The 24,230-nt window shown below is 45.0% G+C and overlaps 1 protein-coding gene across 3 annotated transcripts; it reads right to left on the reverse strand.

The window, feature by feature from the left end:
* Window positions 1-480: 480 nt before the first annotated feature.
* PHF24 (PHD finger protein 24) lies at window positions 481-23,996 on the reverse strand (the record flags this gene model as incomplete). 3 transcript variants are annotated; one of them, XM_082656708.1, is made up of 8 exons in its annotated part: window positions 481-591; window positions 910-1,005; window positions 1,325-1,485; window positions 1,831-2,036; window positions 2,333-2,411; window positions 5,873-6,058; window positions 6,703-7,084; window positions 23,955-23,996. In XM_082656708.1, 7 exons carry the CDS (start codon window positions 7,078-7,080, stop codon window positions 495-497), a joined length of 1,203 nt encoding a protein of 400 aa, XP_082512834.1. In that variant the 3' UTR covers window positions 481-494. The 3 variants fall into 3 exon arrangements, with proteins under 3 accessions (XP_082512834.1, XP_082512835.1, XP_082512836.1); XM_082656709.1 differs by lacking the exon at window positions 23,955-23,996 and having other exon boundaries at window positions 6,703-6,921; window positions 7,033-7,080; XM_082656710.1 differs by lacking the exon at window positions 23,955-23,996 and having other exon boundaries at window positions 5,873-5,993; window positions 6,703-6,912.
* Window positions 23,997-24,230: the final 234 nt, after the last annotated feature.

Here is a 24,230-nt window from a genome sequence, read left to right on the forward strand (position 1 = left end):
GAGTCTCATATGCCCCCTTATTAAGAATCACTTGGCCAGAGACTGATCTATTGTGAATCAGAACTGGCCAATAGAAGGGCTGAGTAGAGACCCCCTCGCTTATATCAAGGGCTTCACGAAAGAACTTTGGTCCTTCTTCAACCAAAAAGAACCAGGTCTCTGCAGGCATGGCCAGCTAGGCATGTGTGTATGTGTGCATGTGTGTGCACACATATACGTGTGCAGTGGCAGGTCCAGTCTACGGTGTGAGGGCAGGGGGTGGTCCAGGAGCAGATACTGACACAGCTCCCAGGGCTTCTCCCTGTGGCAATGCATTTACTGTCTCCGTTGTGATATGAATGGTGATTTCAGTGCCATAAAGCTTAGTGACAAACTGAGATGTGGCCAGTGCTCCATCCCCATAAGTCTCAGTACCAGAGGTTGGTGGGGGGATGGGAGAAAGTAAAGGAGGGAGAGAACGCCACTGTCCCCAAACTGAGCTTTTCTGCTCCATGCTATCCTGGGGGTTTCAGGTGAATGGCTGCACTGTTGGGGCGAGCAGCCAAGATGTAGACGACATTCTCCTGCAGGAAGGTAGGCCAGTCCACAAATCTGGAGTGGAAGCAAAGAACAGGTTTGTGAGGCCGGTTGCTGAGCCTGGAGGCTCATGAGACCTGCTCCCAGTGGCAGCATGGCTTGAGGTGGGCAAAACTCAGGGAAGCCCTGGCTTGTGCGTGACATGGTGATGGCAGGCTGTGCTTCCAGGGTGACAGACCAGCTCACTGGCCCTATGGATCTGGGGTCAAATGTGTACTCTTGAAGTCTGGTTTCTGGGGTGGGCATTTGCTGTTTTGGGGTGATGGTGGGGGTGTGTTTGTGTGTTTGTAGGGGTCAGGGGTGTAGACAGCCCAGTGAGGAGGTGTCACTCACCTGGACTCAGGCTCTGTGGGCAGCGGGGCCTTGTCCTGACTCTTGCTGCTGCTGCTGGCTGGGCTGCTGTCTGCTATGGGACCCACATGGCTGACGCTGTTGGGCACAAGGACATGTGGTTAGGAGCGGGCCACTGAAAGGCCCGGCCCCTTCCACATTCTGGTGAACCCAAAGCTCTGGATGTGCTCGTCCAGGCTTTTCTGACATGGGGCGATGGAGCTTGGAGTAGAGGCTGCTCTATGCCGTGGCCAGTAGGAGTCACTGTCCACTGTCTAATGCACAGGAGGATCTTCTGGCTGTTTGAGGAAACTGGCAGGAGAAACAGGGAGGTAGGTACCTTTCATACCAAGGGCCATTTGGCATGGAAAAAGGAGGAGGGTACGTGAGTGGGGGCAGGGATTGGTAGGGAGCAGACCTGACACTGCAGGAAGAAGCATCTGGGGGGCGTTTGCAGAACCAAGAGTGCTGGGCACGGCGGCACTCTGCCTCACTGATAGTGCTCCCGCTGCCCCGGGCCAGGAAAGTGGCCCGGGCTCGCTCCCGCTCCTTGACTGTCAGAAGCCTTAACAGAGAGTTCTGGGGAAGAAGAGATATATTAAGACCTAGAGGTGAAAATATTTTGTAAACTGTCAAGCCACAGAGAATCCTACCTCCACCATCACCTCTGCACCCTCCCTTTGAAGCAGCCCAGAGCGGTTTTGGTAACACCAACATTTGCAGTGGGGTCCAGCACTAACCAATCTTCCTTGGGCAGTTTCCCCAGCCTAGGCACTGGATCACCTGTTACTGGATAGAACCTGAGCCCTTTCCTGGTACTGGTTCCTGCTCAGAGAGTACCCAGTGCTCCTCCAACCTGCCTGGCATGTTTCCCTGGTCTCTCACCCAATACCCCACAGACGTTTACCCCCAGCTGTCCCTTACCTGGGGACGTATTTGCTGTAGAAGTAGGAGGGACTCATGGGACAAGAAATCAGGCCACTCTATGTGTCCTCGGTGTTCAGGGTCCAGGGCTGCAAACTGGCGGGCTGCCTGCTCCTCTTGCTCCTCACTTAGAGCCCTGTCACTGTCCCCTCGCTTCGCTGTTTGGTGGCGGTAGCGCAGGAAATCATCCAGCGTCAGGGAGCAGTCTGTGGGGAGGCACCCCGTGCTAGCCAGGCCCACCCTTTCCGCAGCCTCTGGAGTACCTGCACTCACCTCTAGGGTACCCTCCAGAGCCCCACCACCCACAGCTCTCATCCAGTCTTTGTCTCCATAGCCAGGATAACTCAGGCTGTGGCCAGTGGTGGGCCAACAGCTTGCGGACACGGTCCCATTTATGCCCTTGCCCCACAAATTCTGGAATACTCCTTTCATGGTTCATCCTAGAAAGTATGAAGAAGAAATCTGCCTGGCTCTCTCCATTGGCAGTGCCATCCAGCCTTACCGGGGGTAACTTTACACTGCTGAAAGGTCTCTGTGAGGCTGTACATTTCTTCCTCAGTCAGCAGCAAGTTGAGGTTGTTCTGAAAAAGAGGAAGAGCTAAGTCAGTGGCCATGTTGGCCAGTAAGAAAGAAAGGCCAAGGATCAAGAAGGATGGAAATAGTATACCAGCTGGAAGGCAATTATTGGATCATCTAATCCCAGCCTCTCATTCATAGTCAAGTAGACTGAGGCCCCAGAAAGGGGAAAGGACTTTCTCAGAGCTGTCCCGCTCTGGACAGGATCTTTCCCAGAACCCAGATATCCTGGCTCCAGCCCTGAGTCCCTTTTACTAAAATAGTGGTTTTTGAATTATTCTCTGAGATAGCTTAGGGGTTCCCTGGAGGTGCCTTAGGAAGCTGTTGCAAGGGAGAAGGGGGCAAGTGGGCAGGGTTCTGAATCCCTAGCTCCATCAACCAGAGCAACTCCATCTTTATCCATTTTATGTATCTGGCTTCTGTGTTAGGCTGTGTTCAAAGAGTATTTTAGTTAAAAAAGTTTAATTCTAACTCCAGTTTCCATATTTCTAAAAATTATTTAATCCTAAAGTTGTATCACTTTAACTCCAGAATGGTTTTGAAAGAGATGCCATCATGAAAAATTTCCTAAAACCAAGTGAATTTTTTTGTGGTGCCAGGGAAGTTTTAATTCCAAAAGAGCACTGATGTGTTATTTCGTTAGCATTAATTTACAGTCTTACAGTCCTTAAACTACCAAATATTCTTTATAGTAGATCATTTTCTCTCTAAAGTACCAGTAAAGAACAGGAGCAGACATTTCATGACTATTCATTTTTGGATTTCATGAAGAACTCAAACCATTCTTTCAATAAACACTTTTTGAGCACCTAGTATATGCTTGGCACAATGGTGCTTAACATTGTGTGATGTTTAGTATGGCTGGAATGTAGAGTGTGTGTGTGTGTGTGTGTGTGTGTGTGTGTGTGTGTGTGTGTGTGTGTGTGTGTGTGTGTGTGTGTGTGTGTGTGTGTGTGTGTGTGTGTGTGTGTGTGTGTCTTGGGAGAGGGGTAGGGAGGGGATAAAAGATAAGGGAGGGGAGGTAGGCAGAAGCCTGACTGTGAAGTGCTTCAAATGCCCTTTATTGAGCCCCTCAAATTGGGCCTTTTTTTCTGAGGGCAAATGGGAGTCACGGAAGGGTTTTTAAGTGTGGAGTGTCATAGTCAGCTCTTTGTCTGCTGTGTGGAGAATGGATTACATGGGCAAAGTCTGGAGGCATGGAGGGCAGTTAAGTAATTGTTGCAATAAAGAAAAGATAAGTGGCTAAACTAAGACATGAGAATGAAGAAAAGGGGAGAGATTTGAGAGAGATTAGGAGGTAGAGTCTATAGGACCTGCTGACTCACTGGACGTGAGGGGTGAGGGAGAGAAATGAGTTGGGATTGGTAACTGTGGGGTGGTGGTAGTATTACTATTCACAGAGACAAGGAAGGGAGGGAGAATGGGTTTGGGGAAAAAGATGAGTTCATGTGGGGGCATGTTGAAGTACCTGTGAGACATCAAGATGGATATAAGTCCAAGAGACAGGAAATTTAGATCTGGACCCACAGATTTGGGAATGATTGGTATTTAGATGGTGGAGTAGCCACCGAAGTGGATGAAGACCCAGAGAGAGAGAGTATAGTGGGAAAAGAACCCTGAGAAACACCAGCATTTAGGACTGGGACAAGAAACTAAGGGCACTTAGAAAGAATGGTCGGGACTTCCCTGGTGGTCCAGTGGTTAAGACTTTGTCTTCCATTGCAGGGGGTTGTGGGTTCCATCCCTGGTCGTGGAGCTAAGACCCCACATGCCTAGTGGCCAAAAAACCAAAACATAAAAAAGCAATATTGTAACAAATTTAATAAAGACTTTAAAAAATGGTCCACATCAAAAAAAAAAAATCTAAAAAAAAAGAAAGAATGGTCAGAGAAGAACCTGGGAAGAGAATCAGTAGAGGGTACTGGAAGCCAAGAGAAGAGAGTTGTACAATGTAGCAGGTAATGTTAACAGTGGTTATACGAGTCAGGTGGAATTTTATTGATTTTCTATTTTCTCTGGTTTCTGTATTTTGTGTAATACTTCTCACAAAAATACTCATACCCTAAGAAAAGAGGGGGCAGTAAGGAAGTGCTAAATATATCAGAGAGATCAAGTAAAAGATTCCTGAGAAAAGGTCACCGGACTTGACAATTAGGTCACTGGCGACCTTAGAAGAGCTAATTCAGCAAAATGATGGATGAAGAAGCCGAATTACAAGTGGTTGGGGAACCACAAGGAGATAATGAAGTCCTTTCAAGAAGCTTGGCTGTGAAGGGAAGGAAAGAAAAGCGAGGAGCTTGGAAGAAGTCTTTGTAAAAGGTCTCGTGGAGAGTGGTGGTAATGAAGGCAGGACTGTGACAGAAAGCCAGGAAGGGAGCCGTGTAATCCTGAGGGTTTAGGAAGGAGACACTCAGTCCTACATCAGCAGAACACTGCCAAGCAGAGTTGCTGTGAGTGAAAAGTCTAGCATTTGGAGGAGTGGTGACTAGAGAAGATTGCCTGTAGAGCAGGCTGTGCTGTGGCATATTCCAGCTGGGGAGAAGGTATTTTAAGTGACTGGAAATAACTCTTCTATACTTCATTTTATGGACAAGCCATAGAGAAAGTGTTATTTGTTAGAAAGTGGCACATCTTTCCTTTCTCCTAGGCAGTAGGAAGAAGAGGGAAACAGCAGATACTCCTTACTCTGAAATCAGTGGATGAAGATATCTGCAGGGCAACAGATCAATAAAGCAAGACTTGAACTCTATTCAGGTGTGCTGAGAAAGGGATATGAATCTGGCTTTTAATCTTTTCAAAATTTGGAAGGCATTTATGTATAATTTGCAAAGTTCTGAATCAACAGGCCTTTGTTACTTAATTCACAAAATGATTGCTTCAGAGATGAAGAAAAATGCTCCTAAGACTTAGGTAGAAGACCAAGTGAGAATCTTAGGACTGAGATGTTTTCCTTGGATGGAATCCATCCCTATTGGAAGCAAGCCGGTTAGGATTTCAGGTTGGTTTTTCAGATGAATACAATGAATGACAACTATAGACTAACAGAGAGTAAGTACTGCTCCAAGCAGAATTAGTTGTGAATAATTAGGTCTCGTCCTACCCATTCAGTCCTCTAGCTCAGTGGTTCTTAACTGGAACGATTTCGTTCCCCCACGATACATTTGGTAATATCTGGAGATATTTTGGGTTGTCACAACTGGGGGTGGGTGTTACTAGCGTCTAATGGGTAGAGGCTAGGGATGGTGCTAAACATCCTACAGTGCACACAGCCCACTCAACAAAGAATTATCGTGCCCCAAACGTCAATAGTACTGAGGTAAGGAAAGTCTGTCCTAACTCTAGTGACCCGAATCTGAATACTCTTCAGGTTACTACCTAGAAACCAGGGTTCTAAGACTGGGCCTCCAGGAATTGTGCCAAATCCCTGGCAGTGCAGGAGCCCACCATCCCTGCAGTCTAGGCTTACACAGTAGTGGCAGCTCCAGCCTGTTTCTGTGTTTGCTGTCTCAGTCACCTCCGCGGCACTATCTCCTTGGATGTAGCCCACGCGGCGCAGGCAGCCATCATGGAAGACCCTGGTGCAGATCCTGCACGGAAAGAGGCTCTCGGCTGTCCAGACCTCACAGACATCACACATCTCATCATTAACAACCTGGGGAAAGATGGCAGGAGTGTATAGGGATGTATAAACACAGCAGCAAGATCCTAGGCCACCAAGCACAGTGCTACTTGCCTGGGGCTGAGTGACCCTGGAGCAGCCTAAAGGAACAACTCCAACTGAAGCCAATGTTATGGCAATAGAGCTCTCTCTCTTGAAGACAAGAACCAGTAGGTTCTTCCAGCTGCTCAGGTCTCTGTGATCATGTTTCTGAGCAGGGATGCTACTAGCATTTTTGGAAAGAATAATCTGTTGTGAGAGATTGTCCCAGGCATTGCAGGACCCTTATCATCCCTGTTTTTCTTGGCACCAAATACCAGGAGCAACTCCCAGTTTTGTGACCTTCCTGAACTCCCCCTACCCCCACCCCAAATTTCCAAATGCCTCCTACAGGGGACAGTATTATCCCTTAGGTGGGAGGGCTGCCATGGTATAATTCCTTATCACCCATTTCCTCAAGTCTTTCACTAAGACAAATCCAGGATGTAACATTTTTATTCTTGGGGAAGAAATTCAAAGACTCAGCTCCATCCTTCTGGTTTTGAGTCTCACTTCAACCATACCCAGGCCTCCCCTTCCTGCTCCCTGATCCCCAGAAGGTCTAAAACTGCGGGATTCTGCCCTTATTGGACACTCACAGGCTCTCTGGGCTCCAAGCGGATATCTGGAGGCTTGTCATCATCCAGCTTCCGGGTGGGGCGGATGAAGGCAGGGGGTGTGAAACGACTGGTCCTGTCAAACTCCTCCGGCTCCACTCCACGCCCATCCCGGAGCCTCTCCCAGGCGGCACGGCTGACACCGCTCTCTTCTTGGAGTGCTGGGGTGCTTGCCTCTGCTTCTTTCTCTTCCTGCACCTCCTGGACAGAGCCCTCTACCGTGCCACGGTGAGACCCCGAAAGTTCACCTGTGCGTCGGATGGAAGGCCTGTCCCGCAGCCCATCCTTGAAGGCAGACACAGCCAGGGTCACCTTCTGCACCTGCTCCACTGTCTGCCGCTTGGACATCAACACCCCCATGGCTCTGTGGACAGAAAGCAGAGGCGCTCAGACTCAGCCAATGGCTGACCACATTAGGGCAATTTGTTTCAACCATTCACCTAAGTGGCAAGCGCTATTAAATAGCTTCTCCCTTTTCTGGAACTCAGTAGCATGGCAGGGTGGACAGAGCACTTGTTAAGGAGTCAGAAGACCTTGGTTCTATTTCTGACTGGCCCTGTGACTTTGGTTTTCCTGTCTATAAAATGAGGGCCATCTGCTCAGCACACTTCACAGGGCTATCATGAGGATAACATCGGAAAAGGGGCTTAACAGTGCATGTAGACTAGAAAGCACTCTACAAATGTGAGATGGTCTCTCTGTCTCCCTTCCTGTCCCAAAGCCAATTAGGTCTAGGGGTCCCAGGCCTCTGATACTTTGAGACAGTAGGAGACTCCAGAGCCCAAGTCTCTCCCAAAGATGACCCAAGGCATAAAGCAAGACTACAGCTACACATTTCAGAATTCTGACTGAAGGAGTGCTCCTCTGACAAGTGCTGTGCGCAAGAATCCATATCAAACGCGTACTTTTTGAGTCAGAGTGAATGAACTGCTATTTTTAGAGGACTCCTGAATTAGGCATCCAGGAAACTCTGCCACCTCACCCATGTGGTCAAGGTCTCAGACACTTCTTTGCTCCTTCTAATTAGTAGCTATGCCTGTTTACGGGTCTGTCACAGACAACCTGCTCATCACAAGCTCTCAGGTGCTTCTCACACTTCTAAGGCTTCACTAATGTCACTGCCACATTTTCTGCTTTGATTCTCAGAACTGTTCAAGAAAGGTCCATATCCTTTACAGGTTAAAAAGGAATGTTATTCTTGCTCTTCTTCTGTAGTACCAGGGCATTGGAAAGTGAGGGCATGACATGGCACACTGCAAAGCTGGTCTGCTATTTCCTAGCCTGAAGGGTCTTAGTGGAATTCAGTTGCGGAATGTTTGTTCTAAGTGGAGCAGAGAGTCCATTTTAGCCTTGCTATCAATCCATCATAATCAAGGCTTATTGAACAGTACTATATGCAAGGCACCGACTGCTCATCATTGGAAATAGAAGATGGGAGAACAGAGTCTCATCACTCAAGGTACTTAATATCAGAACTCAAAGAAGAGTAAGACAGAGTGCTGGAAGTGCCTAAAGGAAGGTGAGACCATATTACTGGAAGTCAGAATGGGCCTTGAAGGATGGGTAGAAAGTTATCCTCAGTTTGTTTGAGGAAAAAGGTGACAGAGGGAAGGAGGAGAGATTCAGACCAACTAGAAGGCTACTATAATAGTCCAGGCAAGAGGTAGAGGGTTTAAACTGAAATGGTGGCAGCAGGAATGATACTGAGTTGATTTGATACAATGGAAATAGAGAAATTTAGGAATAAATTGATAACTTGATTGGATCAAGTGCTACGTGGCTGCTTCCCACTAGCTATCTATTTCACATTTGGTAGTGTATATATGTCCATGCCACTCTCTCACTCCATCCCAGCTTACCCTTCCCCCTCCCCGTGTCCTCAAATCCATTCTCTAGTAGGTCTGTGTCTTTATTCCCATCTTGCCCCTAGGTTCTTCATGACCATTTTTTAAAAATTCCACATATATGTGTTAGCATATGGTATTTGTTTTCTCTTTCTGACTTACTTCACTCTGTATGACAGACTCTAGGTCCATCCACCTCACTACAAATAACTCAATTTCGTTTCTTTTTATGGCTGAGTAATATTCCGTGGTATATATGTGCCACATCTTCTTTATCCATTCATCTGTCGATGGACACTTAGGTTGCTTCCATGTCCTGGCTACTGTAAACAGAGCTGCAATGAACACTGTGGTACATGACTCTTTTTGAATTATGGTTTTCTCAGGGTATATGCCCAGTAGTGGGATGGCTGGGTCGTATGGTAGTTCTATTTTTAGCTTTTTAAGGAACCTCCATACTGTTCTCCATAGTGGCTGTATCAATTCATATACCCACCAACAGTGCAAGAGGGTTCCCTTTTCTCCACACCCCCTCCAGCATTTATTGTTTCTAGATTTTTTAATGATGGCCATTCTTACTGGTGTGAGGTGACACCTCACTGTAGTTTTGATTTGCATTTCTCTAATGATTAGTGATGTTGAGCATCCTTTCATGTGTTTGTTGGCAATCTGTATAACTCCTTTGGAGAAATGTCTGTTTAGGACTTCTGCCCATTTTTGGATTGGGTTGTTTGTTTTTTTGATATTGAGCTGCATGAGCTGCTTATAAATTTTGGAGATTAATCCTTGGTCAGCTGCTTCATTTGCAAATATTTTCTCCCATTCTGAGGGTTGTCTTTATTCTTGTTTATGGTTTCCTTTGCTGTGCAAAAGCTTTTAAGTTTCATTAGGTCCCATTTGTTTTTGTTTTTATTTCCATTTCTCTAGGAGGTGGGTCAAAAAGGATCTTGCTGTGATTTATGTCATACAGTGTTCTATGTTTTCCTCTAAGAGTTTGATGGTGTCTGGCCTTACATTTAGGTCTTTAATCCATTTGGAGTTTATTTTTGTGTATGGTGTTAGGGAGTGTTCTAATTTCATTATTTTACATGTAGCTGTCCAGTTTTCCAGCACCACTTATTGAAGAGGCTGTCTTTTCTCCATTGTATATTCTTGCCTCCTTTATCAAAACTAAGGTGACCATATGTGCGTGGGTTTATCTCTGGGCTTTCTATCCTGTTCCATTGATCTATCTTTCTGTTTTTGTGCCAGTACCATACTGTCTTGATTACTGTAGCTTGGTAGTATAGTCTGAAGTCAGGGAGCCTGATTCCTCCAGCTCCGTTTTTCTTTCTCAAGATTGCTTTGGCTATTCGGGGTCTTTTGTGTTTCCATACAAATTGTGAAAGTTTTTGTTCTAGTTCTGTGAAAAATTCCATTGGTAGTTTGATAGGGATTGCATTGAATCTGTAGATTGCTTTGGGTAGTAGAGTCATTTTCACAATGTTGATTCTTCCAATCCAAGAACATGGTCTATCTCTCCATCTGTTTGTATCATCTTTAATTTCTTTCATCAGTGTCTTGTAGTTTTCTGCATACAGGTCTTCTGTCTTCTTAGGTAGGTTTATTCCTAGGTATTTTATTCTTTTTGTTGCAATGGTAAATGGGAGTGTTTCCTAAATAATTTCTGTTTCAGATTTCTCATCATTAGTGTATAGGAATGCAAGAGATTTCTGTGCATTAATTTTGTATCCTGCTACTTTACCAAATTCATTGATTAGCTCTAGTAGTTTTTTGGTAGCATCTTTAGGATTCTCTATGTATAGTATCATGTCATCTGCAAACAGTGACAGCGTTACTTCTTCTTTTCTGATTTGGATTCCTTTTATTTCTTTTTCTCTGACTGCTGTGGCTAAAGCTTCCAAAACTATGTTGAATAATAGTGGTGAGAGTGGACAACCTTATCTTGTTCCTGATCTTAGAGGAAATGGTTTCAGTTTTTCACCACTGAGAATGATGTTGGCTGTGGGTTTGTCATATATGGCCTTTATTATGCTGAGGTAAGTTCTCTCTATGCCTACTTTCTGGAGAGTTTTTATCATAAATGGGTGTTGAATTTTGTCAAAAGCTTTTTCTGCATCTATTGAGACGATCATATGGTTTTTCTCCTTCAATTTGTTAACATGGTTTATCACATTGATTGATTTGCGTATATTGAAGAATCCTTGCATTCCTGGGATAAACCCCACTTGATCATGGTGTATGATACTTTTATTGTGCTGTTGGATTCTGTTTGCTAGTATTTTGTTGAGGATTTTTGCATCTATGTTCATCAGTGATATTGGCTTGTAGTTTTCTTTCTTTGTGACATGTTTGTCTGGTTTTGGTATCAGGGCGATGGTGGCCTCAAAGAATGAGTTTGGGAGTGTTCCTCCCTCTGCTATATTTTGGAAGAGTTTGAGAAGGATAGGTGTTAGCTCTTCTCTAAATGTTTGATAGACTTCACCTGTGAAGCCATCCAGTCCTGGGCTTTTGTTTGTTGGAAGATTTTTAATCACAGTTTCAATTTCAGTGCTTGTGATTGGTCTGTTTATATTTTCTATTTCTTCCTGGTTCAGTCTCAGAAGGTTGTGCTTTTCTAAGAATTTGTCCATTTCTTCCAGGTTTTCCATTTTATTGGCATATTGTTGCTTGTAGTAATCTCCAATGATTCTTTATGTTTCTGCAGTGTCAGTTGTTACTTCTCCTTTTTCATTTCTAATTCTATTGATTTCAGTCTTCTCTCTTTTTTCTTGATGAGTCTGGCTAATGATTTATCAATTTTGTTTATCTTCTCAAAGAACCAGCCTTTAGTTTTATTGATCGTTGCTATTGTTTCCTTCATTTATTTCTGATCTGATATTTATGACTTTGGGGTTTTGTTGTTCTTCTTTCTCTAATTAGTTAGCACATCTTTTATCTCACACAATTACCATTTTGTTGTTGTTCTTATGGTGAGAACATTAAAGCTCTACTCTCACAGCATCTTTCAAGTACACAATATAGTATTGTTAACTATGGTCACATGCTGTACCTTAGATTCCTGGAAGTTTTTCATCTTATATCTGAATGTTGGTACCCGTTGATCAACATCCCACCATTTCCCTCACCCCTCAGCCTTTGGCAACCATCATTCTGCTCTCTGTTTCTATGAGTTCAATGTTTTTAGATTTCACACACAAGTGAAGTCATACAGTATTTCATATTTCATACAGCCTATCTCTGCCTGACTTAGAGGGCAGTCTTAAATCGACTAACGAGAAGAAGGGTAGTACCATTTACAGAAATTGGGAAATAAGAAAGAGGAATAATGAAATTGGATTTTGTATGTATTGAATTAAAGATGTCTCTGGGACATTCAGCTGATATGTTATCTGCTGCTTAAATCTTTTCAATGGCTTTCCAAAGCTTTCAGGATAAAGTCCTCCAAATTAGTTTCTTTATTATGGTCTGTGAGGCTCTCCTCGGTCTGGTGTCCCTTCTTTACTCTGTTCTAACCACACTGGTTTTTCAGTCTTTGTTTGCCATGCCCCCTCTATTATTATTATTATATATTTTTTGTGGTACACGGGCCTCTCACTGTTGTGGCCTCTCCCGTTGCGGAGCACAGGCTCCGGACGCGCAGGTTCAGCGGCCATGGCTCACGGGCCCAGCCGCTCTACGGCATGTGGGATCTTCCCAGACCGGGGCACGAACCCATGTCCCCTGCATCGGCAGGCGGACTCTCAACCACTGCGCCACCAGGGAAGCCCTATTTTTTATAAGTCTATTTATTTATTTTTGGTTGTGTTGGGTCTTTGTTGCTGCGTGCGCGCTCTCTCTAGTTGTGGCGAGTGGGGGCTACTCTTCGTTTTGGTGCACAGGTTTCTCATTGTGGTGGCTTCACTTGTTGCAGAGCACGGGCTCTAGGCGCATGGGCTTCAGTAGTTGTGGCAGTCGGGCTCAGTAGTTGTGGCTCGCGGGCTCTAGAGCACAGGCTTAGTAGTTGTGGTGCATGGGCTTAGTTGCTCTGTGGCATGTGGGATCTTCCTGGACCAGGTCTCAAACCTGTGTTCCCTGCATTGGCAGGCAGATTCTGTCCCCTGCGTCACAAGGGAAGTCTCCATGCTCCCTCTATTTTGGACCTGTGAACATTCCTTTCCCCTGATTAGAGCTCAGTTCAAGTACTGCTTCCTCATGGAAGTTACTGCTGTCTCCCCAAGCCAGGTAGGTGTGCTGACAGCACCATGCTCTTCTGCTCTAGAACACTCATCTTTGTTATTACATATTCAATAGGATGATTATCGTCAGTGTCAGTTTCCTCTCTTAGATCGTTTTACCATGTGTAGTACCTGTCTCCACTGCCTAGCAATATGTCTAAAAGAGGAAAGGCATTTAATAATATTTCCCAATTAATTAATTGTGAATAAGTCTTTCTGATTTTTCAATAAAGTCTTAATACTCATAAAATCTGATGACAGCCACGTCTTCTTTCTAGAAACAACTATTTTCTGGGCCACAGTGGTGCAAATTCCTACCCTGTCTGGGTGCTTGCCCTGCCATCACTTGTTGTCAAAGAAACCCAACCCATATTTTTAAATTTATAAACCTACTGATAAGAAAGGAAAGATCCCCTCTCTCCACTTGTAAAATTTGTTTGTAAAATTAAAATATATGACTAAAGAATATTTGCTTTGAATAAGTGACTGTCATTTACAGGATGGTGGCAAAGGAGATTTATTGAGGAAAGATTTATTTATTTACTTATTTATTTGGCTGCATTGGGTCTTCGTTGCTGTGTGTGGACTTTCTCTAGTTGTGGCGAGTGGGGGCTACTCTTCCTTGCGGTGTGCAGGCTTCTTATTGAGGTGGCTTCTCTTGGTGTGGGGCATGGGCTGTAGGCACATGGGCTTCTGTAGTTGTGGCTCGTGGGCTGTAGAGTGCAGGCTCAATAGCTGTGGTGCACGGGCTTAGTTGCTCTGCGGCATGTGGGATCTTCCCGGACCAGGGCTCAAACCCATGTTGCCTGCACTGGCAGGCGGATTCTTAACCACTGCGCCACCAGGGAAGTTCAAGGAAACATTTACTGATCAAATTAGGAAACTGTTTAAGGTGATTAAAAACTCATTCTTTTCCTCAGTTGCAAACAAATATGGGACAATAGGGGAATGGTTAAATTATGGTACAATGTAAGAATGAACAATATGAAAAACATTAAGGTAAAAGTAAATTTATTAATGTGGAAAGATATTCAAAATATATGAACATATTTATGAAAAATGCAAGTTACAGAAATGCTCATGTTATGATCTAATTTTATAAGAATGTATGTTTTTTCATATTTTTGTTAATCTGTTTTTTTCTAATTTTCCTACCTTGTACATTAATTATATAATTTAAAAAGTCACAGAGGCAACCTGGTGACTTGTTTTAGTTCTGGATCTGCTGTGACCCAGGACACGTTATTTTACTGCTTTGGGCTTCAGTTCTCTATCTGTTAATGCGTATGCTTGGAATATGTAGTCAAGCATTTAGAATGCTTCTTTTCCATATTCTTTTAAAAGTCCATGTGACCTAATGAGGGTATCCAGCCTTGGGTGGCAATGGGGCTAGGGGTGGAAAAGGGAGTGTGTGTATGTTAGAGCTTTTGCTGAGGCTGTGGACCCAGGCCTGTGGTCTGCAGACACTGCCCACATGGCTTATGCATACTGGCTGTGCTCTACAGTTAGGTGGAAAAGCGGGTCCCCAACTTACAGCGAGAGGAACAGGCATACCATCTCAAGAAGGAGAATGCAAAACTAACACCCAGCCCTTCACTGCAAACCTTCCTCATGATCAATTACTATTTCCAAGGCCACAGTGTTTTCCTCAGAAAACTTTCTGTGGTATGTTTTTCACATTTTTTGACTGTGACCCATAGTAAGAAGTATAGTTTATGATGTGACCCTGTATACACAAAATTATAAACACATGTTCATAGACCTATAACTGAACCCAAAGTTTTGTGAAAGAATCCTAATTTTACTACATGTGATGCTCCCAGATATTTTCTATCCTCTCTATTCTAGTTCATTAAAACAATCATGATAGTGACTCTCTAAAATGATTTGATGAGGGACTTCCCTGGTGGTCCATTTGTTAAGACTTTGCTTTCTAATGTGGGGTGTGTAGGTTTGATCCCTGGTTGGGAAGCTAAGATCCCACGTGTCACGGCCAAAAAACCAAAACATAAAACAGAAGCAATACTGTAACAAATTCAATAAAGACTTTAAAAATGGTCCACATCAGGGACTTCCCTGGTGGTCTACTGGTTAAGACTCTGCGCTCCCAATGCAGGGGGCCCAGGTTTGATCCCTGGTCAGGGAACTAGATCCCACATGCCGCAACTAAGAGCCAGCATGCTGCAATGAAGATCTCACGTGCTGCAACTAAAAGATCCCACATGCTGCAACTAAGACCCCGTGCAGCCAAATAAATAAATAACTATTAAAAAAAATCGTCCACATAAGAAAAAGATCGTAAAAAAATGATTTGGTGACTTTGTAATGGGTCCGGACTGGCAATTTGAAAAGCACAGCCTTAGAATCACTATACTTTTTTGATTAGAGAACTACGCTTTTGTCTTTTGATTTAAAGACAGTTACCCCTGAAAGACAAGGATAACATTGTGGGGTATAAGGTATGCTTTTCCCTTGACTGGAGTGACGCAAGAATTGAATTCTCAAGGCTGCCTTAAGAGTCTGTGTGGTTGGACGGTCTAGCAGATCTGGACTGATACGAATATACTTTTGAATGAAGAAAACCGTACTACATACAAGAGTTTGATCCTCTACCTGTGGGCCTATTTAAAAGAATATTTATCAAAGCATTAAAAAAATTTTATTGTTTATTTATTTTTGGCTGAGTTGGGTCTTTGTTGCTGCATGCAGGCTTTCTCTAGTTGTGGCAAGTGGGGGCTACTCTTCGTTGCAGTGTGCAGACTTCTCATTGCAGTCGCTTCTCATTGCAGTCTCTTGTTGCAGAGTACAGGCTCTGTACTAGGTACAGAGCAGAGTACAGGCTCTGTACTAGGTTGCAGAGTACAGGCTCTAGGCATGCACGCTCAGTAGTTGTGGCTTGTGGGCTTAGTTGCTCCTCAGCATGTGGGATCTTCCTGGACCAGGGCTCGAACCCGTGTCCCCTGCATTGGCAGGCAGAGTCTTAACCACTGCGCCACCAGGGAAGTCCCTATCAAAGCATTTTTCACAGTGATAAAAAGGTGGAAATAACCTTAGTAGGAGAATTATTGGATAACTTGTGATATATTATTCATGCTATAAAAATAAAGAGAAAAAACTGGTTTAATCCAGTACGAACATAAAGATCAGAGCAATGACTCACATTGGCTGGATCCTGGGGCATATAGGGGTTTATATATCAGAACTCCAGGAGGAGGGAAGAAATAGTGGATTGAAAAATCATATAAATTATAATATATTTATATTTGGAAAGCAAATATCAAAAGCCATTACTTTTTTTTTCGTAACATGGACAACAAAACAGCAGAGCTTGACAGTATCCTCCTGGTTCCTGGGGGAGATACAGAAGGTGCTAGCTTTCCAAATCGTTGGGGGCAGCCCCCTCCTAGAAGTCATAGTAGAAGTTTTAGGGAGCAGTCATAAGACATTAATTAAAAAAATTTTTTTTAAATTTTATTTATTTTTTTGGCTGCACTGGGTCTTTGTTGCTGCGCGCGGGCTCTCTCTAGCTGTGGCAAGTGGGGGCTACTCTTAGTCGCGGTGCGCGGGTTTCTCTTGTGCTCTAGGGCACGTGGGCTTCAGTAGTTGTGGCATGTGGGCTCAGTAGTTCTGGCTGGCGGGCTCCAGAGTGCAGGCTCAGATAGTTGTGGTGCACAGGCTTAGTTGCTCCGTGGCATGTGGGATCTTCGCGGGCCAGGGATTGGACCTGTGTCTCCTGCATTGGCAGGCGGATTCCTTACCACTGCACCACCAGGGAAGTCCCGACATTAATGTTTATCAGCTAGAAGGCATGGGTTAAAAAAAAGGTTGATAAACACTTATGTGGAGACATGGAATAACCATACGAAATTCACTTTTTCAAGAATGATTCACTGGAGGAAAATCAATGGTATTCATTTGGTTCTTACTGGCTTTTTCAGATAATGTAACAAGAGTTTTGAACAAAGCCCAGCCAATTAGGAGGGTTACTCTGTAAGTGACCTGACTCATTGTGTATTGGCAAACTAACCACAAGCATATCCCAACACACTGCAGTCCTGCACAACCACTACTCTCTGTAAGGATACCAAGAATCACTATTAAGCTACTCAACTGTTAATGATGTCACTGCAGTGGATTTGGAGTTTATCTTCAAAGGAATTTCAATGAAGACTGAAGATAACATCCACCAGCAAAACAAACAGACAAAAACAAATAAAAAAACTACTTTCTAGCCCTGACCACAGGATCTTGGAGTACTGCTATTCCCCCTTCAGTTTTCTAGGCCATTTTATGCCCATAAGGGCAGCAAATGTAGAGCAGAGCCATTAAAAAGAAGGCATCAAAATCCAAACAAGACCCCAAGTCATTTTCATCACAAGGCTTTGATTTTGAGAGTAAATTGTGAGGACACATCAGAATTAGGCTTTAAGAGTGAGGCTAAAACCCCTTAATTCTTAATGGAGAGGGTTGAAACTATATGCAAAAGACACCCTGATTAAAAGCAAGTATGCTGAAATATCCACGATGTGCACCTGGGGTGTTGGAAAAATTAACAAAATCAGTTCTAATTTCTAGAGAAACAAGTGGTCCTGATTAGTGAGGAGTTAAAAACAAATGCCTGATGAGAAAAACCGGCCTCTGCTGTGCTGGAAGGAGTCCTAGGAAGAAGAGTGAGTTAAAAGGAAATCAAGTTGCAAAGATGCCACAAATTATATCTAATGATTACTCCTTTGGCTGATGGGTGGAACTGGGGTTTTCTGCCTCCCTAACAAGGATGAAAGAGGGATAAAAAGACATTGTCCCAAGAATGATGTGACTGTCAGAGGATTTGTAGAACCTAGGGAAGGCTTGGAAAAAAACCTCATGGGAGCAGGAGCAGGTGGTGGTGAATAAGAGGGACATGAGGTAGAACAGGGCTCTCTGACTCTACGATTTGGAGGAAATGAAAACAGATGACAACCAGAAACTTTCTTCAGGGAAGAGAAGTCTGTCTAGATGAATCTGTCAGGCAGTAAGACATATGTGGGCAGCTTGAAATGTGTGCGTGCAAGACACACCCATTCTCTGCAGAGCACATGCTTACAACACAGTGGGATGATTTATAAGGGCAAAGTGGTGGGAGTAAGAGGAGGAGGGGCTGCTCCACAGCAGGAGCTGGTGGCAAAATAAGGAAAAGGAAGGCAGCTAGGGAACCTCTTCCAAAGCTCTCGATAAAGACTTCTGGCTGTGAGGAGCCTCTCAACAGGCAGGAGTCTCCTCACTGGGCATGCTAAATGTAAAGCACATTTACTTGCTTTCATCTGATTCTTGGTATGGGAATGGCAGCTGTTTGAAAAAGGCTCAAAAGCAACTAAAAGTGATTGTTTGGAGGTTATGAAGGCTTCCCTAGGCAGGAACAAGGCAAAGAAAACCTCTGAGCTGGGAGACAGGGGAAAACAACCAGAGTGGGTTGAGCAGATGGAAAAAGGAATCCCAGTTTTTCACTGAGATTGAGAAGGAGGAAAGTCTAGATGGTTCCCACTGCCTTTCACAGAGTATGTGTTCTATAAATCTTGGTTCAACGAATGTTGCAGAGATAACTAGGCAACATAAAAAGTTTGAGATCATGGTGTCACTACCTTTTCTCTTCCTCAAAGTTGGCCAGAGAGACTGATCAGACCAAATCTTCAGAACACAATTCTAGAAACTATACAGTCACCTGATCATCTCATCACATCTACTCTGCTTCCCCAGAGGGGACCCTATCTGCTGATTCAGGGCTAGCAGGGATGAGAACAGGTAACTATACAGTAGTTATGGGTGATTTCTTTGACCACAGGAGAGAGCTACAGAATTTTAGAATTTGGCCAGTTTCCACAACCACAATTATAAAAAAAGAGAGACTAATATTACCAAAGTCAACAGTCCCCTGCATTTATGCTGTGTCCTGGGGGCACTGTGAACTGGCCGACAGGCGGGCAGCTGCCCTGAGGGCACGTGCAGTAAACTTAAAAGTGTATCTCCTCCCTCCTGGGTTTGGGCTGGAGAAATTTAGCATGAGATGAGCAGCATCTGCAAATAAGGGTGAAAAATTTCAAGGTGGTTGACAATTGGCTCCAGGTATAGCATGTGCCTAAAAGGTTGTCTGAGAACCTCAAGGAAGCCATGTACCTAACACAGCAGGTGATTAGCCATAAGGTGGAAAACCAGCAGAACCAGGGTCTACAAAATGCAGAATGCACAGCAGAGACCCTAAGTTCACTGTGCACATCAACATCAATCTAGAGACTTTAAACAAAAATTATCAAAGAGCCTCCTTACCCTCTGCTCGTCTTTGAGGAATTCAAGCCCGAAATAGTTTGGCTGATCTCCAGTATCTTGGTCCTGCCTTAGGAATCCATTGCCTCACCACAGTGCTCCTGGAGCCTGTTTCTAGTCAGCCATTCTGTTGCCTGGCAGTAGCCTATGGGCTACTTTTAGTTTTCATGTCTAAAGGGGTCTAACTGATGATACCTCCCTGTCTTCTTCCAGTCTCCTCTGTTTATCCAGTGCAGTGGCACTGGCTTCAGTCAGCCCAGGAAGACACAGTCACCCCTGACTGCACAGGACTCTTCTGAGATTTCCAAGGAGCAGGAGGGCTGAAGACTGAGTAAAAATGTCTTCTTGGACTCAGCTCAAGAGAATGAGGTGTGAGGGAGGTGCTGTTGTTGTTTAATATTTACTGGAAGTCCAAAAGCTCTAATAAACATGAGGCCAAAATTATGGCATGATCTTTAGCCTCTAGGGGCCTGGGATGGGTCTTCATGAGAAGCTACAGTGCAGGCTTCCCACAGAAGCAGAGCAACAGTTAAGGAATAGCACACCATCAGTGACTGGCTGGTGTGACTGCACTTAGCAAGCAGAGCTTTTCAGCAAGATGGAGAGACACTCCCTGTTCTCTGCTCTGGGGCCCTGAAGCACAGATTCAGCCCCATTTAATGCACTCATTATACCTTAATTATCATGACTTATTTGTTGATTCTACAAATATTTGCTGAGTGCAGCCTACTATGTGTTAGGCACAAATTAGGCGCTTAGTAACTGTTGGTAGATTGAACAAATGGAACCTCACTCAGCCTGTGAGAAAGCAGTGTGAGTATGTGCGTGTGTAGGGGGCATAAGTGTAGGATTAAAAAAAAAAAAGTGTTGCTTGAGCTAAATTTTGAAATCTGAGTGGGAGTTACCCCAGTGGATAAGGGAAAAAAAGGCATTCCAGGAAGAGATAAAAGCACATGCCAAGGCATGGAGCTATATGGAGACTCCATGATGGCTTAGATGGTATGAAGCCAGCCGGGTGTTAGATAGAAATAGGCAAAGAAACCTGCCTTCACATAAGAATTAGCCCAGAGAACTGGTTTGAGATAGTATGCTTAAACTATTTGTCTAGAAGGGAATATGTATTTAGATTTCAGGGAGGAAAGAAAACACAGAGAATTGGATTTTCTAAGGCCAGGTAGCAGGACAGCCCTGATAAGTCCTAGGGTTGACCAGTGAGTGCATTGCTTGGCCTTTGGACCCAACAGGAAACTCCTCTTCATAGCCTAAGGGCTGGTAGGTAGAGGCTGTAGTAAATCATTGGGGCTTTCCCTCTGGAGACCCGTAACCCTGATTAGGAGGCTCAAAAAACAAAACAAAACAAAACAAAATGAAACAAAACGAAAAAAAGGAGAGAAAACCAGCCAGCCAACCAACACGCTGTTGTTTTAGTAAGAAGACCACAGTTAAGATGAAACATTTCTGAAAACCAAATGAGATCATGTAAGAGGGCTTGTAAATTGTCACATATTATCCAAATATAAGGTACTGTCATTATTATCATAGAGAGCCAAGAGTGGCCAGTTCACTCAAAGTATATGGGCGGAAGTAATTCTGGCAGGGCAATGGCACGGGGCTAAGGACGTGGCTGCCAGAGGAGGCACAGAACAGCAGTGGTGCTTCAGTGATGCCTGGGAAAAGGCGTACTGTATGATGATTCCTATAGATACTCTGTAAAGCTGTACTTCTCTTTTTTCTTCTTACTTTTTGTAGTAAATGATTAGAGAAATGCAGACTGATCCTATGTGAACACCTCAAGGGCAAGGAACTCTCATATTTATCTAGCATAGTGCCCTGGCAAGTGGGTAGCACTTAGTAAATGTATATGGGTCTCTGAGTGGATTGCTGGAAGGGAAGGAAGGATGAAGGGGGATGTTATAATAGAAAAAATAGTCATGTCTCCAGCTGGACACTGATGGTCTTGGTTTCTTGGTCAAAAGCTGGTAAGCATTTCTGTCAGAACTTGGTCATTAAGATTGAGGGGTTGGAGTAGATAATGATATTCCCATTAGAAATGAATAAAGCAATTTGGGAAATGAAGATAGCAGAAACCAAGAGCACTGCTGGAGAAAAGCATGTGGGACTGGAAGATAATAGACTCTGTAGCTAAAAAGAAAGGAAACTTTTTGCATAAATATGATCCACTTAGGAACAGGTGTACTGAAAAAAATATAAGGAGTATGAGAAACGGGCAGGGGAAGGTCCTACTATTTATGTGTTTGAGGAAGAGGAAGCATTGTCTAAAGATGGCAAATGTAGGAGGAAGAAAACCATAAGAATGTGGTCAGAGATGATGAGGAAGATTAAAGGCTAAAAAATCCAGACTCATTTGTGTACACTCAAGTGAAATTGTGTGAGCCATGCTCTCCCCTTTTATTTCTCTTTAGAGAGAGCTTTTTTTTTAAAAAAAGAAGATTAAGGCCACCTGATGACATCCTTCATCCCCACTGTGGAATGATTTGATTTGCAGACTCATGTTGTGATTAGAGGAGACAGTCAGTATTCTTAGGATTTTGTAATCTTAACGTTTACCCAATGCTGGACATCAAAGAAGTGATATCCAAGGTCCAATATTTGGGGAGCACCTGGAGCCATCTAGCAATTTTTCCAGGGTCATGAGTGGGTGTGATACCAAGAGCCCTCAGTAAAAAAGACCAGTTTAGGAATAAAACCCAGTGACAAATCTCTGAATCGGAGCAAAGATCATATTTGCAGGCTTGCTCTGATTTTCTTAAAAAAGATATATATCCCTGTTTATTTTGGTGTGTTAAACTGATGAAAGGTGTTTGAACTGAAAGGGGATTATAAACAATTCTCTAATGGGCAGGTGCTTAACCAATATCAGCCTTTGTCAGAGTTTGTTCCACTGAGCTGTGCATGAGATGCCACACCCAGGTTGTTCTGTTTTCTCACAAGCCTGATCTCCCTTCTCACTATGTAACCCCAGGAGCCCAGGGAACCCACCTCTGTTAAAGGAGGATGTCACTAGGTTTGGCTATGTGGAAGGAGAAAGGAAGGGGAACAGGAAAACTCTTCCAGAATACTCTGGTGAATTCCACTGCTTAGCCCCCTCACCACTCCATTTTTGGACAAGAAACCAGAGTCTATCCTTGGCTCCAAATTCACACCCTTGGGATTCAGATGGAATGAAAGCTACTACAGCCCAGGGGGTGAGATGAGGGTGCATCACTATGTCAGGCACAGACCCTTTGCATTCCCCCAGACGATGGACTCCCAATAAACCTTCCTTGGCTCTAAGCCTTTCCTGCCCTCCTCCTCATCATGCAGAGGCACTGCTGGGCAAGTATCCTGAGTGGTATCTGTGGACCAATGTCTGCTAGTGCATGGAGTCAGATGGCCACAAAGACACTGTAGGTCATGCTTCCTAAAAGTGATCCTGTCTCTCTGTCCTCTCCCTCAAGGATTCTGCAAGCAGGGAGGGTAGTCTCAGAATACTCCATCCTCCGAAGGGTTCCACTAGATCCCCAGAGCAAGTCCTGTCAAAGACTACACCCAGAGGCCTCTCCCAGACCCAATTAAGTGCAGAGCCACCCAGAGGCATAATTACAGTAGGGTTGCCAGTGAAGGAAGCCACACCCTGAAATTTGGGGGTTCAGTGGAAATCACTTCCTACAGCACACTCATCCCCAATTAAACTGTCTTCATCCACTTAATTAATCATCACATTTACTGAGCGTATACTATTGCAAAGCCCGGTGCTTGGTATCTTAATGCAATTTATTAACAAATAAACATTCTTGCTTCTGCCTCTCCTTGATACCCAAATAAACTTAGAAAAACAGATTTCATGATTCCATGCTTTGTGACCTTGGGCAAATTGCTAAACCTGAGTCTAAAGTGCCAAATGTTTAAAAGGGGATAATTTCATAAGGCTGTTGTAAGGATTCTATGAGATGTTAAACATCCCTGGTTTAGTATTTGGCACACTGGTGCTCAATAATCCTACATATCCTTTTTTCCTTCCGTCAAAGGATTTTCTCTACAGGACCTGGCTGAGTCAGTTATTCTACCTGATTTTACTGCTTTCTTCCTGAGGGTCAAGCTCAAGGGCTCAAATCTCCTTTCTTTGCTTCAGAGGCCTCACTGGTCCTCCCCTCTCTTGCACCCTGTGCTCTGAGAGAAGTTCCTGCCTTGAGCTTGGAGCCAACTGGGCTACCACGGAGAATACAAACTCTAATGGGGTGGGGGACGAACGGACAAAGGCGCAGCCCCACAGGACCCCTGCCTCTCGACCACGCTGGAGAGATACAAGTTAGGAAACACTGAGCCCTGAAGGAGGTCAAAGCCAAAGACCTTTGTGCATACGGGAAGTTACTCCTGGCCTGGATCCCATGGCAGGATCCTCTCCTTCCAGTCAGAGGTTTCTTCCAGGCAGTTCTAGGGCACAGTCTCGGGTCCTCCTATATACACGGGTCCTCTGTGGGGTCCGTCCCCACGGTGCAGGCTCCTAAGGCTCCCCTATGTTCCCGAATGGTCTTCCACTGAGACAACACCAGAGACCACCCTTGCCCTCCCGTAGGTACACAGTCTCTCTGGGTATGGCGTCCTCCACACTGGGCCTCCCCGTGGCAGCAAATGCCGAGAGAGCCCTGGGAATCTCCACTCGCACAGGGGTCTTCCATGGGGGCGGCTCCGCACACCGCCTCCGGACTCTCCCAAGGGGTAGAGGCAGGGATACTCGGGGTTCATCCACTTACACAGGGAGACCCTCGGGACGGCTCCCACACAGCACCTCTGAGTCCACGGAGGGCTGTCCGCGGCCCGCAGACCCGCCCCTCACGGTGCCTGCCTGGTCCCCGCCGCCCCCGCCCCCGCTTACCGGGACTGTCAGGGTGAGGGATGCGGGTCCGGGGCTGGCGGACTCTACACCGCGGGCCCCGCGCAGCCCATGGCCGCTCCGGAGTCGGCGTGCTGCGGCCGAGCGCCGGGAGCAGGCTGCGCGAGCGGAACACCAGGCTGAAGCGACGGCGGTGCGCGCGCCCAGAGCATACCCACCCTCCCCGCCCCGCGCGACTGCGGCGCGTGCGCCCGCGCGAGACGACCTCCGCGGCCCGGGGGGCGCGCGCCGCGCCGCGCGCCGCGCCCCGCCCCCCGG

Source organism: Grampus griseus (assembly GCF_964374135.1).
Source record: "Grampus griseus genome assembly, chromosome: 6".
Taxonomy (NCBI): Eukaryota; Metazoa; Chordata; class Mammalia; order Artiodactyla; family Delphinidae; genus Grampus; species Grampus griseus.